At 34.9% G+C, this 14415-nt stretch overlaps 6 protein-coding genes and 1 long non-coding RNA gene across 9 annotated transcripts; 3 read left to right on the top strand and 4 right to left on the bottom strand.

The window, feature by feature from the left end:
- Positions 1 to 60: 60 nt before the first annotated feature.
- Nedd8 (Nedd8 ubiquitin like modifier) lies at positions 61 to 1044 on the top strand. The gene is made up of 3 exons (XM_066390416.1): positions 61 to 272; positions 624 to 754; positions 808 to 1044. Exons 1-3 carry the CDS (start codon positions 255 to 257, stop codon positions 920 to 922), a joined length of 264 nt encoding a protein of 87 aa, XP_066246513.1. The 5' UTR covers positions 61 to 254; the 3' UTR covers positions 923 to 1044.
- Positions 1045 to 1066: 22 nt separating this feature from the next.
- On the bottom strand, positions 1067 to 3218 carry LOC136409096 (ubiquitin-conjugating enzyme E2Q-like protein 1). 2 transcript variants are annotated; one of them, XM_066390405.1, is made up of 5 exons: positions 2977 to 3218; positions 2409 to 2610; positions 2211 to 2355; positions 1922 to 2157; positions 1067 to 1875 (listed from the first exon to the last, which is right to left on the bottom strand). In XM_066390405.1, exons 2-5 carry the CDS (start codon positions 2539 to 2541, stop codon positions 1643 to 1645), a joined length of 747 nt encoding a protein of 248 aa, XP_066246502.1. In that variant the 5' UTR covers positions 2542 to 2610; positions 2977 to 3218; the 3' UTR covers positions 1067 to 1642. The 2 variants fall into 2 exon arrangements, with proteins under 2 accessions (XP_066246502.1, XP_066246504.1); XM_066390407.1 differs by lacking the exon at positions 2977 to 3218 and adding an exon at positions 2748 to 2916.
- Positions 3219 to 3546: 328 nt separating this feature from the next.
- Positions 3547 to 5995, bottom strand: pcs (parcas). Of its 2 annotated transcripts, XM_066390399.1 has the most exons (7): positions 5463 to 5995; positions 5238 to 5387; positions 5004 to 5181; positions 4669 to 4949; positions 4489 to 4618; positions 4172 to 4398; positions 3547 to 4125 (listed from the first exon to the last, which is right to left on the bottom strand). In XM_066390399.1, the coding sequence occupies exons 2-7, from the start codon at positions 5346 to 5348 to the stop codon at positions 3976 to 3978; spliced, it is 1077 nt and encodes a 358-aa protein (XP_066246496.1). In that variant the 5' UTR covers positions 5349 to 5387; positions 5463 to 5995; the 3' UTR covers positions 3547 to 3975. The 2 variants fall into 2 exon arrangements, with proteins under 2 accessions (XP_066246496.1, XP_066246494.1); XM_066390397.1 differs by lacking the exon at positions 5463 to 5995 and having other exon boundaries at positions 5238 to 5413.
- Positions 5996 to 6116: 121 nt separating this feature from the next.
- Positions 6117 to 8406, top strand: LOC136408986 (uncharacterized). Its single transcript, XR_010752139.1, has 2 exons — positions 6117 to 8170; positions 8222 to 8406. It is a non-coding gene; the product is annotated as an uncharacterized lncRNA (long non-coding RNA).
- Sec20 (vesicle transport protein Sec20) lies at positions 8379 to 9417 on the bottom strand. Its single transcript, XM_066390237.1, has 4 exons — positions 9236 to 9417; positions 8982 to 9154; positions 8724 to 8928; positions 8379 to 8668 (listed from the first exon to the last, which is right to left on the bottom strand). The coding sequence occupies exons 1-4, from the start codon at positions 9323 to 9325 to the stop codon at positions 8456 to 8458; spliced, it is 681 nt and encodes a 226-aa protein (XP_066246334.1). The 5' UTR covers positions 9326 to 9417; the 3' UTR covers positions 8379 to 8455.
- A 1037-nt stretch (positions 9418 to 10454) lies between these two features.
- Positions 10455 to 12431, top strand: LOC136408912 (protein CNPPD1). The gene is made up of 7 exons (XM_066390134.1): positions 10455 to 10616; positions 10730 to 10826; positions 10884 to 11089; positions 11150 to 11278; positions 11434 to 11566; positions 11618 to 11800; positions 11902 to 12431. The coding sequence occupies exons 1-7, from the start codon at positions 10581 to 10583 to the stop codon at positions 12354 to 12356; spliced, it is 1239 nt and encodes a 412-aa protein (XP_066246231.1). The 5' UTR covers positions 10455 to 10580; the 3' UTR covers positions 12357 to 12431.
- On the bottom strand, positions 12426 to 14246 carry RpS23 (ribosomal protein S23). Its single transcript, XM_066390135.1, has 4 exons — positions 14133 to 14246; positions 13627 to 13786; positions 12772 to 12970; positions 12426 to 12595 (listed from the first exon to the last, which is right to left on the bottom strand). Exons 1-4 carry the CDS (start codon positions 14134 to 14136, stop codon positions 12527 to 12529), a joined length of 432 nt encoding a protein of 143 aa, XP_066246232.1. The 5' UTR covers positions 14137 to 14246; the 3' UTR covers positions 12426 to 12526.
- Positions 14247 to 14415: the final 169 nt, after the last annotated feature.

The following is a 14415-nucleotide window of genomic DNA, read 5'->3' as shown; positions in this document are numbered from 1 at the left end:
TCTATCTCTCTTACACAAATGGGTACCTTATTAACTCTCTTACTCCATCATATGCTTTTAAACTTTCACAATTTTGAGGTTAAGAATTGTATGTTTGCATTTTAACTTAGTTCTTATTATTCTTTATATAAATTCTATAAAATAAAATATATCTTGTAAAAAAAAAATTATACAGCCATATTTAAGTAAAGATTCGATTAAGCGATTTTCCACGAAGTATCTTTGATTATTATCATTTGATTAAGCCATTGAAGATGCTCATCAAGGTTAAGGTAAGTTTTGGTAATTTTTTAATTTAATATCCTCTATATCCAATTTCCTGCTCTACATTACATCAGTTTACATTCTTAATAACCCATATATTACATGCAAGCAAAATATATGCAACTGCAAGATATTGGCAAGCCAAAGATGATCAAGTTCCATAGCCTCGAAGATCCATAATACTAGTGTATAGATTTTGTTGAAAATGTACATTATTAACTCCATAAAACTATCCTTATAATCACAAGCATATCAATCAATACCTACATTCCTGAAAAAGAATTAATTGGAGACTCCTAAACCTCTGTCATTGACTCCCACTTCTTCATGTCCTTAGGATTAAAAGACTTTCAATTTAGACTTTAACTGGTAAAGAAATCGAAATTGACATCGAGCCTACAGACAAAGTTGAAAGAATTAAAGAGAGGGTAGAAGAAAAAGAAGGCATCCCACCTCAACAGCAGAGATTAATTTTCTCAGGGAAACAAATGTAAATTAATCAACAAAGGATTTTTCAAGTTTTATTATTTTCCTGTCTTTTAGGAATGATGAGAAAACTGCCCAAGATTACAAAGTACAGGGAGGTTCAGTGTTGCATTTGGTATTAGCCTTACGTGGTGGGAATAAAGAGGATGATGATCGTCAAGGGTTTTGTTAGATAATAAGTTGTGTCGTTTTGTAAGGCCACCTCTTGATACTATTAATTTATGTTTGTTGTTTCTTAATTAAGTCATCATGAAATAAAAGGAATCTTAAGCATTTTGTATTGTTGTTACCTGAGAGAGGGAATTTAGTTAAAATGTTTTAATTTATACAAACATTCTTTAATTAGTAACATTATCACACCAATACTTACAGTACTGAAAACACCGAAAGCTTATAATCTTCCATCTACAACTAACATTCTAAGGAATAATAAATGTCTTAAAGGGATGGCATGTATTGAGTGTTTTTTTAAATTCTATCATAAGTTTTTCTTAGTATATGTAACCTTAAATATAATAACGCTCAAATTTAATGTAACATTTATAACACAGAAGCGTCTGTTGTCTCGCTAAACCTTTATTCCTTTGAAAAATGGCTAAATCATTTGGAAGACAAAACGTCTAATAAATCTAATATAAATGTTTAACAAAATTATCTTATACTGTTATTTCGTTTTTGGGAAATAATTATAGTAGCTTTAATAATACTGTTTGTGAGGTCAATCCACCCCTTAATTGTGTTCCGACTTAATCATATATTGTAGTATATTTTGATCATGGCGTTTTAAAACAATAGTTTGTGTTAATATTAAACTTTGGCACATGAGTGAAAGAAAAATTAATCAAGAACAGAAAGTATACCTACCGCTACAGCTGAAACTGAAAAATACCCTCTATCCATCTGACAAACTAGGAGTGACCCATCCATACTTGTCATGCGTCCTCACCAAAGACCGGAAACTTTCTTCAGCTGTCCTCCTATTAAATACCTTTTGTCCTTTGTTCTTGCGTTGCACTCTACCTTGACCTTTAACTACACTAGCTGCAAACTGCATTATCACAGCCTCAACTGTGTAGGCGGAGGCCCAGCCTCGAGGAGTCAATAGCTCCATGCAAATTGCCCCACCTGAATTGATATTTTGAAGCGAAGAAATTTAATGTGTTATAAGTACCTTCCATGATGAAACCCTTTTCGATCCTGGGAGAAATGAGCCTCATGAAGGGCGGAGCAAAGGGGAAGTTTTCAGGGAAGATCAAGTGCAATAAAATGTAGTGAATGCCCAGCTCTAGCATGTCTTGCATAAGGTCGCTTTCACCGTCAACTTTATATACTTTTACATACCATTCAAACAGATTGTCTTCGACTAATTCGACTGTGAAGATCGGCTCTTGCTGAGAGTTTTTTAGTCTGAAATATTAATGATATTGATCAAACAATTATTGATGGCAAGACCAGAAAACCTTTGTAAGTCTCGAAATTCTTTCATCAGTCTTTTGGCACGGACAGACTTATTTTGAGCCGCAGTCTCTTCTTTTTTGGTTTTTGTGCTGAACCCTGGAGAGGGAGCTTGGCTTGAGCTTGCAGGAGATACAGTGTCTTTGTAGCCTAAATAGACCAACATCATCATTGGAGAAGAAATTTGAGTAATTATGAAATACTTCTTAAAAGGCGACGTGCAGGCGAGCCTTGTGCGGAGCCGCTGGGTTTGTTGGGGCCCTCTTCTTTGCTGTGCGAAGATTTGAACAGACGCCGAAATACCGCAGTGACTTTGTCTTTGGGGCGGACGTTCATTGTGCTGAGAGGAGCAAGTTCAGTTGAAGCAGAAGTAATATCACTATGATGTTAAGAATTTTCGTTTTCCTGAAAATATTGGATTAATAACTTCACCAATGTCAAGAATTCACTGTTCTCAGAATAATGATATTTTTCACTGTAAACTTAAACTGCGTATTGAGCATTATTATTATAGTATTCAATAAGAATAAGAGTAAACATACAATTGTACTAAAATGATAAGGATTCTTCGTGATCTAAAAACTCCATATCAGATACAAATATTGGTGCTCTAGACATTAAAGGTGAATGAAACGGTATTATTAAATGCGATTATTAAATTATTAACATTAAGATATCTTCATTTACCACTTGATGTCAATTAAATTATATAGGGAATCAACCTTTGACTTGCCACTATCACAAATGAAGCTTACGATACAATTAACTCACCTCTCGTAATTGGATGCATTTCAGTCATATAAATTCTTGAATATAGAAGTCCAGAAAAGGGTTTATCCACGGCCCTCACTGCGTCACACAATTATACAGGGTGGGATTTGATTGCGCACACCGATCGATTGTTGGCCGTCAGCGTCGTAGATGACACTATACGATTCTCCTTATCATCCCATTATATATCCCGAGGTTGGTTTTAGAAATAGCTTCTATTCCGACATAAAAGCCGGCTTTGTTGTGTCCACAGTATGTGTCATAGCAAGAAGTTTTGTAATTAGTATGTAGATTTTTTAAAATTATTATTAATATGATCACGCACAGAGGAATTAAAATTCGGCCTATATCTATTATTTTAGTGGAGGAGTGTGTGGCTGATTTATTATCTCTAATAAATAGCTTTTCTTAATAGTATTCGAAAACTGCCGAACATATGAGGATTTATTCGCCAGAATTTCAAGAAAAGTTCAATAATTAAAGTATAAACCACAAAATAACGTTAATAATTCCTTAAATTATTGAGCAAAAAATTCCATTCACCACGTTACGAGTGCAAAATAAAAACAATTTTAAACTTTTAAATTTTTATTTTACATTACTCTCAATGTTTCAATAAATATAGTAATACTTTCCCATTAATAACGAATTTACTAGGTAAATTTCACCTTTTCTGGCATAAAAATATACAGCAAAATTGACCCCCTGGGGGGTGGCAATTATTGGGCAATAATATGTTCACAGCGATGAGATTCTACGACGATTCGTGATATAACAACAATATCTCTTAATATTGGGTGCCCCAAGTTCCTAATCAAACAACTAAATTCTACGATACACCGAGTCGATGTTCCTATCTCAAGGCACGAATTTGGGACACCCTGTACATATTCAAGCAACAACACTTATTTGCAATCATTTGAGTTCACTAAAACCTAATCCCGACACGGACAAACGCTCCTTAAACGACACTTTCAGTTTTTTAAACTCGGCCATCAATCAGTGTCTTGTAGAACTCAATTTCTGGTCAATGGCCGATTTCTTTGGGGAATTTAATCCGCCTATATGCAATTCGGACACATAAATGTCCTCATTCCGACCGTCAGCCTGTTCCGGACGTGAAGACATACTGGAGAGTATTGCTCTGACCTGCAAATACTCATTGGTATTAGACTCTCACACTGATGGCCTTTACCTCTTCCAAATCTTCATAAACATTCTCGCTCATGTCTTTTTCGCTGACTGCAGAACTAGTAGTGGCAACGCTGCATATCTCACACCGATCCAATTCGGCAGTAATGTCGGGCAGGGAACACATATTTTTAGCTTTTTGAGAGCGAATTTCGTCAAAAGCTTGATTGAGTTCAGCTCCCACTCCTGGCTCTCGAGGCCTGGTCAAGAGATCATCCTCAGATTGTTTACCTTGGAGAATTAATGGCAATATTGCATTAGTCTTTTGTTTATACATTTGACAGTTAATTAGTGATGATGTGATTGCCAAACTTAACTGACCTTGTCTTTTTATGTGGATTTCATTAGAGATTTGTTCCAGATTTTTCAGTGTTTGTGCATAAAAGTTTTTTGTTTTTAATATCTCCTGTTTTATGCCCTCAATCCGCTGTTTTTGTGTATTTAATTGTTCCTAAAATTCCACTTATTCACCTGGTAAACTATTTGATTGCACAAACTAACCTGACACAAAGTTTTTTCATCAAAGTAAGGTCTGGATTTGATGATGAACCTCTGCAGCTTCTCTTCAAGTTGTTTCAGATTTTCCTCAGTTTCTTTGAATATTGAAGCCTTGACTTGATGCTCCCTTCCCCGTTCTGCTTTCTGTGAGTCTGCTTCCATCACTTTCATAGTGGCATGATTTAGCATTTCCTGCCAAGCATTGTCAAATTGCCACTCATGCTGATTGGTCAGAAATCTCTGCTCAGCTAAGGCTACTGTTTCTTTAGCTGCCACATGAATCCCTAAAAGATATCTTACTAAGAAAAAAACTTCATTCTCAATTAGCATGTCCTTACCACTTGCTTTCTGATACTGTAAAGCTGCCTCCTGGCATTCTTTCTGCTGCTTTTTTGCAATTTCTAACAAATCGTAATAGGGCCTTGCTTTTTCAATGCAGCTGCCCAGTTTCTTAGTGAGTAACTTTAACCGCCTGGTTGATTCATTGAGCAGCATTCGAAACGTTGTATTGGCTTCCTTATGTGGGCAGTTAATGAACCAAACCTCCTTTAAGTTATTTATGAAGGACTTACGTCATATTCGAGCTCAAGTTTGTTGATTTCATCAGTGGTGGTGTTTAGTTTCTCAAGCTCAATTTGAATTCTTGGATCTAGTTCACTGTCTGAGTCCCTATTGTCACTCATTATTCTTCTGCTTTAAGATGAGAAATAGAGAAGCAAAAACTGGGCAAAATAGTGTTAAATCAATGCTAAACCAATACAGGTTAATATGAAGTTTAGTTATGGAATGTTACTTACTATTTAGCTATCTACTTAGGTACTTATAGAAGTTGTCAATGCATAGAGGTCAGTGAATCAATACGTTACATTAATAACAAGTATACTGGCTTGGTGTTTAGTGCTGTTTTTGATGAGTTTATATTATTTGACCTACTTTGAAAACGGTTTACAAATTCAGCCTGCATCAGCAATTAACTTATTGATTGAAGATGGAAGGAGTCTCTCAAAAAGACTCATTCAATTTGCTAAATATTATTGTTATAAATATTACAATTACGTAAATTCTATAATTGAATCGTAAATAATGGGAACGATTTTTCTACAAAAATCCAGTTTGTAATTGATTTAGGAGCCCATAAAAGAAACGCCAAGATCGAAGACTTTGAGATAATTGTAACACTTATTGGTCTGTAATGATTAGCTCTATGTTTCAGTAAAAAAATGAGAAAATCGTGTCAGAATTTTGAGGAAAATTTGATTAAAATCATTAAGAAAGTTTCACTGAAAAATAAGCGCAAAAGTAGATTGTAGTGTTTATTGTTGTTTAGTAAAAGGTTAGTTGTCGTTGTCAATGTCATTGTCACCTAAAGTTTCAAAGTCTTCTATTTTTGCAGCATCATCCAGTATATTATATTTATGACGTTTCCAAATCTTTAATTTGTCAGCAAACTGCATATTCTAGACTTAATCATATACGTATAATATAACATTTAATCCGAACTAACCGGATAGACAATAATTTGGACAGTCTTTTGCACCAGGATGAATAGTGTCCACAGACATCTCCAGTCACGTCTCATACGAGATAACCGCTACATACACGCATCAAAAATGGATCTTTGACAAGGAACTCTACAGAGTCGGCCTTAATAAGTCTAGCACCTTGGGCGAAATATTGAATTACCGCCTTCTTGCCCCAAGAAAAATAGCCAACCGGGAAAGCCCGCCGTCTCTCCATAAGGCCGGTACTGCCTAAGAGCCACTATCTTATTTTTTAGTTTTAAAATATGCAGAATGTTGCCAGGAAGAATATTGTCAAACTATTTTACAATATTTTGTGTCCAAGGGGCCCATTAACCGGTGGTCCAGTGGGAAAAAAGCCAACATATCATCGGCGTTCAGCTGGAAAAAGTTCAGAGCTTGGCGTGCTTCGGAATGATCGGATCCGTGAGAACGACTCCTATGAGAGCATGGGAAGAATTGCTCAATTTCACGCCCCAGAATTTGGTGATCACCCACTCGTTTATTCATACATTAATTCATTTGAAAATGTTATTATCAAACATGCACGAAAACTGAAAAGTTGCATTTTCACTATTTCTTCATAGTTACACGTAAAAAATATACAGGATGAGGGACTATGATGGATTCAGAACAATGGGATTAAACTTCTAGGGATTATTCAGTGCAACAATAGAAGGCATTTAAATATAAAAATCTTTGTTCAGAAATGCTTTCGTAACGTGGCGTAAGGCATTACGCTAGTGGCCTTGTGATGCTTTAAGGCAGTTATGCGCAAAGATGTGTTTTATTGAGTTTTAGTACATTTATTTCAATTTGCCAGTACAAAATAACACTACAGTAACTGTTTAAAACGTCGTCCTTGAACTTGATGATGCCTGTTTAAACGACATACATGGTTTCTGCGGACTTGACCGTTTAGTCGATTAGAACTGTTATCAAATGTTTATTTGATAATCGTTTTGAACGACTTCTAATGTCGCAGTAATTCGTGCAATCGGGTCTTGCTCTTTTTCCACTACCATTTTATAACTAGAAACTATATGTCTTCATAGAAATAAATCTAAAGGTGCTAGATCAGGTGACTTAGGGGACTATGGAACTGGACTATCTCTGTCGATTCAATATTGTCCGAATTGAAGTTCCAAATACTAAAGGATTTGAACACAAAGTGTGCAGGCGCACCATCATGTTGCAACCACATATGCTGTTCAATGTTTAATGGGACGTTCTCAAGAAGTTTTGGCTTGTACATAACTGTCTTAAAGCATCATAAGGTCGTAGTGTCTTAGGAAGACATTTTCGGTTCTTATACTCAAATGTCTTCTGTTGTTGTGCTGAATAATCTCTAGAAGTTTGATCCCATAGCCCTAAATTGCCGGAAATAAAAATACAACTTTCTCTAAAATTATGAAATCTAAATACCAATACTGATAACCTGTGTCTGTTGTTTCTTCACTTTAATTGGATCATGGTTTTTGGGTCAATAATGCAAAGAAGATATCTAATTCTAAAACAAAATAATATTCCAATGACTACAATTACCTACCGAGGAAGATTGTAATTACCCTCACATTCCCTTAGAAAAGTACAAAAAAACGACAATTATTATTAACATAAAGACAAAAAGCAATGACGCCAATCGGGCAGTTATCAATTTCAGGCACGTTTTCCTTGGTAATGACCTTAACCCTACGACTGCGAAGAAGATAAGTGAATTACCGTGATTAAGCGCCATTCTCCTCCACACATCTTTATTGTTATAAACATATGCAGCAATTAGTCACAACTACGTATAAAATAGAAGACGCAAATGCTGAAGAGCTAAGTCTAGAAGAGTTTATAATTAAGATGAGGCTGTTCGTTGGCGTTTTAGCTTTAGCTTTTTTGTTGTGTGTGGGAAATTCGGTTGTGACTGGATCTCCCTTATTTGATAGATTATTCAGTGGTTATGACAATACTAACTATTACTATAATCGACCTAGGTGAGTGTACTTTATAAGGGTTATTAAGGTCTATTATGCGTTTTTGCTTAGGTCTTATGGGAGAAATTATGGCTCAGATAATGGAGACAGATATAGGTCAATTTGCCGAGTGCATTCAGTAAACACATTGGCCTTTCCAGGACAAGTCGGAAATCCTGTTTGTCCTTAAGTTCATCATAGAGTATTTTGTAAATATCAAATAATAACATGTAAAAACAATAAATCTATTGGTAAAAGGCCCTTTATATCACATTATATTACGCCCAATTACACCGTCCTTTAAACCTAAAACATCCGTTTTTGAATTATATACAGTACACAAGAGATAAAAAATAAAAATGCAAAGAACATTAAAATTTTATCTGTACAATCCCGTCTTCCATATTTATCTAATAATTTCCCTGATTGACTGATTACCCCTGAAGTAAGCTTCAACTCCTCATGAGTACCAAACACTGTATTTGATGAGCAAGTCAAAGTCTCCAATGTCTGAGCGCTCTGGAAAACCTTAAACTGTCACTTCAAAGCCTCATTGATGGTTTCAAATTTTAACCTGGTGAGTAGTGTTAGCTAATTGTTTGCTAATATTTAACAACTGATCAGTGATGTTAGCACTCATTTTAACCATACTCTCTTTATCTCTATTCTGTCGCTGTCGTGCTTCACTGTCTTTACTACATCTCAACAATTCCTCCTTTGAATATTGCTCTATTACCATCATAGCTTTTAAATTGGCTTTTTTAAAGGCATCCATAGATCTATATAATCTCCTTCAACTGAGTTTCTAGAGAACACACTTTAAATCACTTACTCAGATAGTTGTTCTCTTTCCAATATCACTTCCCTGAGCAATTCCTCATTCCGATGCTCTTTGACTGTGTCCCCAAATTCATCAATTAATTTGCGTAAGGTGGCAATTTTAGATCGACCAGCATTGTTCAAGTTTTGCAGCTCAAAAAGAGGGCCTGAACATGCGTTTATGTCCTGTGAGATGTCAGAAACAACACTTTAATATTTGGGCCTAGTTGTAAAGACATTGAGGAGCTTATGAAACACTCTACTTACTTGAATGATGGCTTTTAATTGCAAAAGGTTTTCTGTAATATCGCGACGCACATTTTTGAGCAAGAATTGCAGGGAATTCATGGTTTTCATGAGTGTGGAATGGAATATAGGTTATACATACGGAACTGCGGAAATTGAGTCAATTATACATGAAAAAACTTGTTTATAAAAATTTCAGCCCCAAAACAATAAATTGAGGTTAAATTGGAGTTTGTCTTGTAATCAGGCAAATGTCAAAAGAGTAGTTTTTAAATGTTAGAATAGACACGTTGCATATCGAGTATACTTGACTCTCTTGCACACATTGTTTGTAAAGGAATAATCACGATTTTATTATTAAAAATTAAATTTCTTTCTGTTTTGTGCTGTTAACTTAATTTAGAGTTTATGGAGAAATAAAAAATCTGAATAAAGATGTATTAGCGAAACAACATCAAAAGTTAACTCAAAGTTTGACTTCCTTAAATGTTGTGATACAAGTTCTATCAAATAAATCCATCTAAAAAGTGGTTTTACTGCATTTTCGTAACTGGACAATACGTAAATGGTAGAGTAAAAATACAATTAGTTTAATTTTAATAAGTAATAAAAAATGATGTGAAAATTATGGAAACTCAGCTTTATGGCTCACAGAATTGTCAAAAATGGAGATATTTTTAACAAAATTACAAGCAATGTGGCAACCTTGATGTCAACCCAGCCATTTTATATATTCTTTCCGTGTCTATTTAAAGCCAAGTGCTGAAGTTTATGCATGAAATTTGCGAAATTAGGTATACTCAAAATGATTTTTCCCTAATTATTAAAAATGTTATGCATAAGTCTATGCACCAACCCTATTAAAAAATGTGTGGCGATAATGATCGTAGTAACTAGTATGATGATACTAGATGCATTATTGCCAATTTAACCTCATGCCTCATAATATAGAAGACGTGATTAGAATGTCAACATAACAAATGACTAAAGAAGTAAATATTGCGACGTTGCCGGGTCAATGGATTTATTTTAAATCTAATTAAAATATAACAAATTCCCAGTTGATGCAGTTGAACTTAAGCGATTTTATACTCTCAAATTGACAATTTTATATCTCGAGTTTTTTCACACAGGCAGCTTTTATCTTAAAAATGATTGGGCTCTTCCAGAGGCAATATTGAAAACTTAGTTTTGTTATAAAAAAAATTTTACGCGACATGCTGGTAACATTGTAATATAGTGACAAATGGTGAACATTGGTGTTGCTTTTCTATTATCATTTTGTGACTTCTTAATTTAAAGTTTCATAATAGTAACGTTGAGAACCGTTTACAAGTAAAAAAGTTGCAAAGAAAGGTCCTAACAAATGTCTAAAATCTATAAACAGCCGCCCCACTGCAAGGTAATCACTCATTTAGAAGTTAAACACAATGAAATCCTCCAACCTACCTACTAGGTCTCATGACCTGTCCTTAAATATTGGGCTCTTAAATTACATTTCTCTGGTTTACACAGGGTGGAGACGATCACCAAAAGTACCTCTCTAGAATCACCAAAACCCTCTACTATGGCAAGCTCCCTAAAACTGACATGCTTAGTTTCCCTACCACAGGTTGGTGTTTAGCATGCAAAATCATTGTTCTACTTACTGTTCATTTTGCCCCCATAGAATTGGCAGTCGAAATTTTCTCTGAGGCTCAAAAAGGAAAATCATTGAATTGCCTCACTCTGTGCACTGCTGCTCAAATATCAAGAAATGCTTGTGTTTCTCCATGTTCTTTGGTCCTGGCCATGTTATATTTAGAAAGGTTGAAAAAGTACAACATGGACTATGTGGATAAAACGATGCCCTCAGATCTCTTTTTGGTTTCCCTTGTAAGTCCCTTCTATGAAAATAGTTGAAGTAGGTAATTATAGGGTTATATAATATGCTAGATGGTTTCTTCGAAATTCCTCTTTGATGATGGGGAAATGGACGAGGTTTTCATGGATGAATGGGCTGCTTCTTCAGGACTGACTTGCAAAGAGCTGGTCCAGCTGGAGCGGGATTTTTTGAAAGCTATAGTAAGCCTATAATTAATACTATGATATTCCAAATTGTACAAAAAATATTCAAATACTTGATTTAATATTGTCACATTTTGGCACTTCTGTCACTCATTCCTATTATAAAAACAAAAAAATAAAGCAGTGTACCATTTTAATGACCTACTTTACAGAACTGGAAATTATACTCAAGTAAAGGAACATTTTGGGATAAATTGAATGATATTGAAGTCTCTTTGGCACTCAAACAAGGTACTTTGAGGGGATATTTTACCTACACAGAAATGGGGGTTCTGCTGTATAAAGGTACTTAATGCAAATAAGTTTCAATCTCAGTCTCAAGAAGTAATGTTTTAGATATCCATGAAGTTGCTCAGTGTATTTTGGCTCTCTCAGCAATTTTGGCAGCTGCATATGCCACTGCAGTCCTAATGCTTGTTGGTTCAGTGGCGTTGGCCAGTACAATACCTGGTACCAGTCTTTACTATAATAGAATTTCCAATTCTGCTACATTCCCATTTACACATCAAACACAAAAAGGTGAGTAAAAAAGTTCAGTTGCCATTTTAGACTTATTACAAGATAGCAATCAACTCAACAAAAAATTAAGTACTGCCTTCTACAGTGATAATTTCTTTTAGTGGAAACTTTAGCTGTAAATCACACCACCAAATCACTTCCACCCACATGCCATAACACTCTGAACTCTCACGCCCTCAAAGTCTTTAAAGCAAGCATTTTATTGGCATCTATCAAAGCCCAAGGACCCTCTAACGACACTTCTGAATTGGACCAACAACTACTAAATACCAACATTCAATCTGTAGACTGGGATTGGTGGAATGTACCGATAATGAACTGGCTGTCAGAGACTGCACAATTAATCAAATCTTTTGAGATGCCAATTATACAGAGCTGTTTGTTTTATTTGGATGTGGCCATGGTTAGTGAGAAGTTCATTTATTTAGAGGATCACATCCATAAGGCAACTAAGACAAGGATTCAAGACCAATTAGAGAGGTCTTGGCATGCTGAATGGACCGATACTATAAGAGGACAGTTGGCTTATTACAATGTTTTGCCTGAGACTTGTTAAATGGAGTTGATACAGTAAAATATTGATTTTTTCTGTTAAATTAAAGGAGTTTAAAAATAAAACCAATACTTTTAATACTTGATTTTTATTATAAATTTCAAGCCTTTTCTTATATATATATAAGAAAAGACTTGATATTTGTAAAAAACTTACATTATAAAAAAATTACTTTAAGAACGCGGACGCTCCTTCTTTTCTTTGTACAGCGCCAATAGGGAAACATTGGCCACCTTAACAACCTGAAAATTAGACAAAAATTCTGAATGAGCATATATTTCCACTTTTGCCAAGCTTTAAATACAAAAAGAGGCATCAGAAAAATGACAGTTAAATCACAGTACTCATGGGATTGGCTCTGAACATTTATCATCATTCAAAAATAAATTATAGAAGTCTTAATAAAAAATATTCTTACCTTAAACCTAACTCCAGGAATGTCACCAACAGCATGACCTTTCCTACCAAATCCAGCAACCAGCACTTCATCATTCTCTTCAATGTGATTAAGGCAACCATCCCTGGGCACAAAAGCTGTGATTTTCTTGCCATTTTTTATTAGCTGCACTCTGACACATTTGCGAATGGCAGAGTTAGGTTGCTTAGCTTCTACACCACTACATAAAAAAAAATAATAAAAATGAAATATTAACATTTTCACTGTAGAAGGCACACATGCTTCCAGGGTAAGTATACATAGTATATAATCATCATTTGCAGACAAATGTATTTGAGAGCACTATCCTGTAAGTTGAGTTTTAAACTGACAGTACAGTTTTTGCAAGCATGCTAATGTTGTATTTTTTGTCTGCAGGAAGTTTTAAGCCAATAATAATTGTGAGAAGTGACTATGCCCTAAGAGTCGCACAGAATTCTCCTGTGATTGGGCTTCAAATATCACCATTCACAAGGAAATTCTGCGCAACTCAAAGGGTGTAAATACAAGGTAATGTTAGGCACATATCAGAGTGGTTATTCCATTGATAGGAATACCCAATGGTTCAGAGCCCAGTTTATTTTGCACTATCACTAAGGACATTTCTAACATAGTTAGAATCATCACAAATAGAGTAGAATCATGCTAAGAATAGGAAACAGGTTTTTTATGAATAATTGATGAAAAAATCTTTGGCAATGGAGGATAAACTATAAAACTTAAGGCAACAATTAAGCAATTTAATATATGAATTGATCTCAGACAAGCATCTGTTACTTTAAGTCTTGTTTGAGGTTCTTTCCTTAATGATCACCCTTTACTTATGCAGCAACTCACACTTTCTCAAGTACAATTCCCTTGGCATGAGAAGCCCCACCGAAAGGATTTGCCTTCCATCTGGTCCCCAAATGGGCCTTCTTGTAGTCCTTATCGGCCCATCGTTGATCTCTTCTATGATTGACGTGCTTTCTGGCAGTCCTAAGACCACGGGGCTTACCTAAAAATCGATAAAAAATTAATTACAAAGTTGCCATTCTACAGAAAATAGTGGTCAAAAACTTAAATAGGTGCTTCATTGCAACTAAAAAACCTAAATTTAAGTCCATGCGTCAAGGATGGTTTAAGATGAATGTAGATGAAAAAACTTTTAGGAAATAGTTGGGAAGTTGATTGCTGAAGAGCCGACTTAAAACAAAGTTTTTTCATTGTAAAATGAAATATATGAGGTTTGCACTTTAATGAGACTAGTAAGTAATGTTTTCTTCCCAGAAATTAGGTGAATTTAGTTATGGAAAAAACATATTTACTATAAAAATAGCAAAAAATATCTTCAGGATACTCACCCATGTTGTCGTTCGCTTATCGGCAAAACGGAAAAGAGACTATAAATGACGTATGAATATCAATGAATGTCTAGACAATCTCAGCTGATAGTGAAGTATAATTTCAACTGTCACCAACGGTAAATATTTGAAAAAGTAGAAAACTGTGACGTCACAAGAAGCTATTAGTTTCACTTGTTTTCAGTTTCAACTGCCGATTTTGCTATAAAAATATACTGATACTCAAATTTCTATTCTACTGAGGATAAAAATAACTTTCAACTATTAATCATTCACTTTAACA

This window comes from Euwallacea similis, chromosome 5 (genome assembly GCF_039881205.1).
Source record: "Euwallacea similis isolate ESF13 chromosome 5, ESF131.1, whole genome shotgun sequence".
Taxonomy (NCBI): Eukaryota; Metazoa; Arthropoda; class Insecta; order Coleoptera; family Curculionidae; genus Euwallacea; species Euwallacea similis.
The sequence above is the reverse complement of the archived record's forward strand: the minus strand, read 5'-3'. Positions and strand labels throughout refer to the sequence as shown.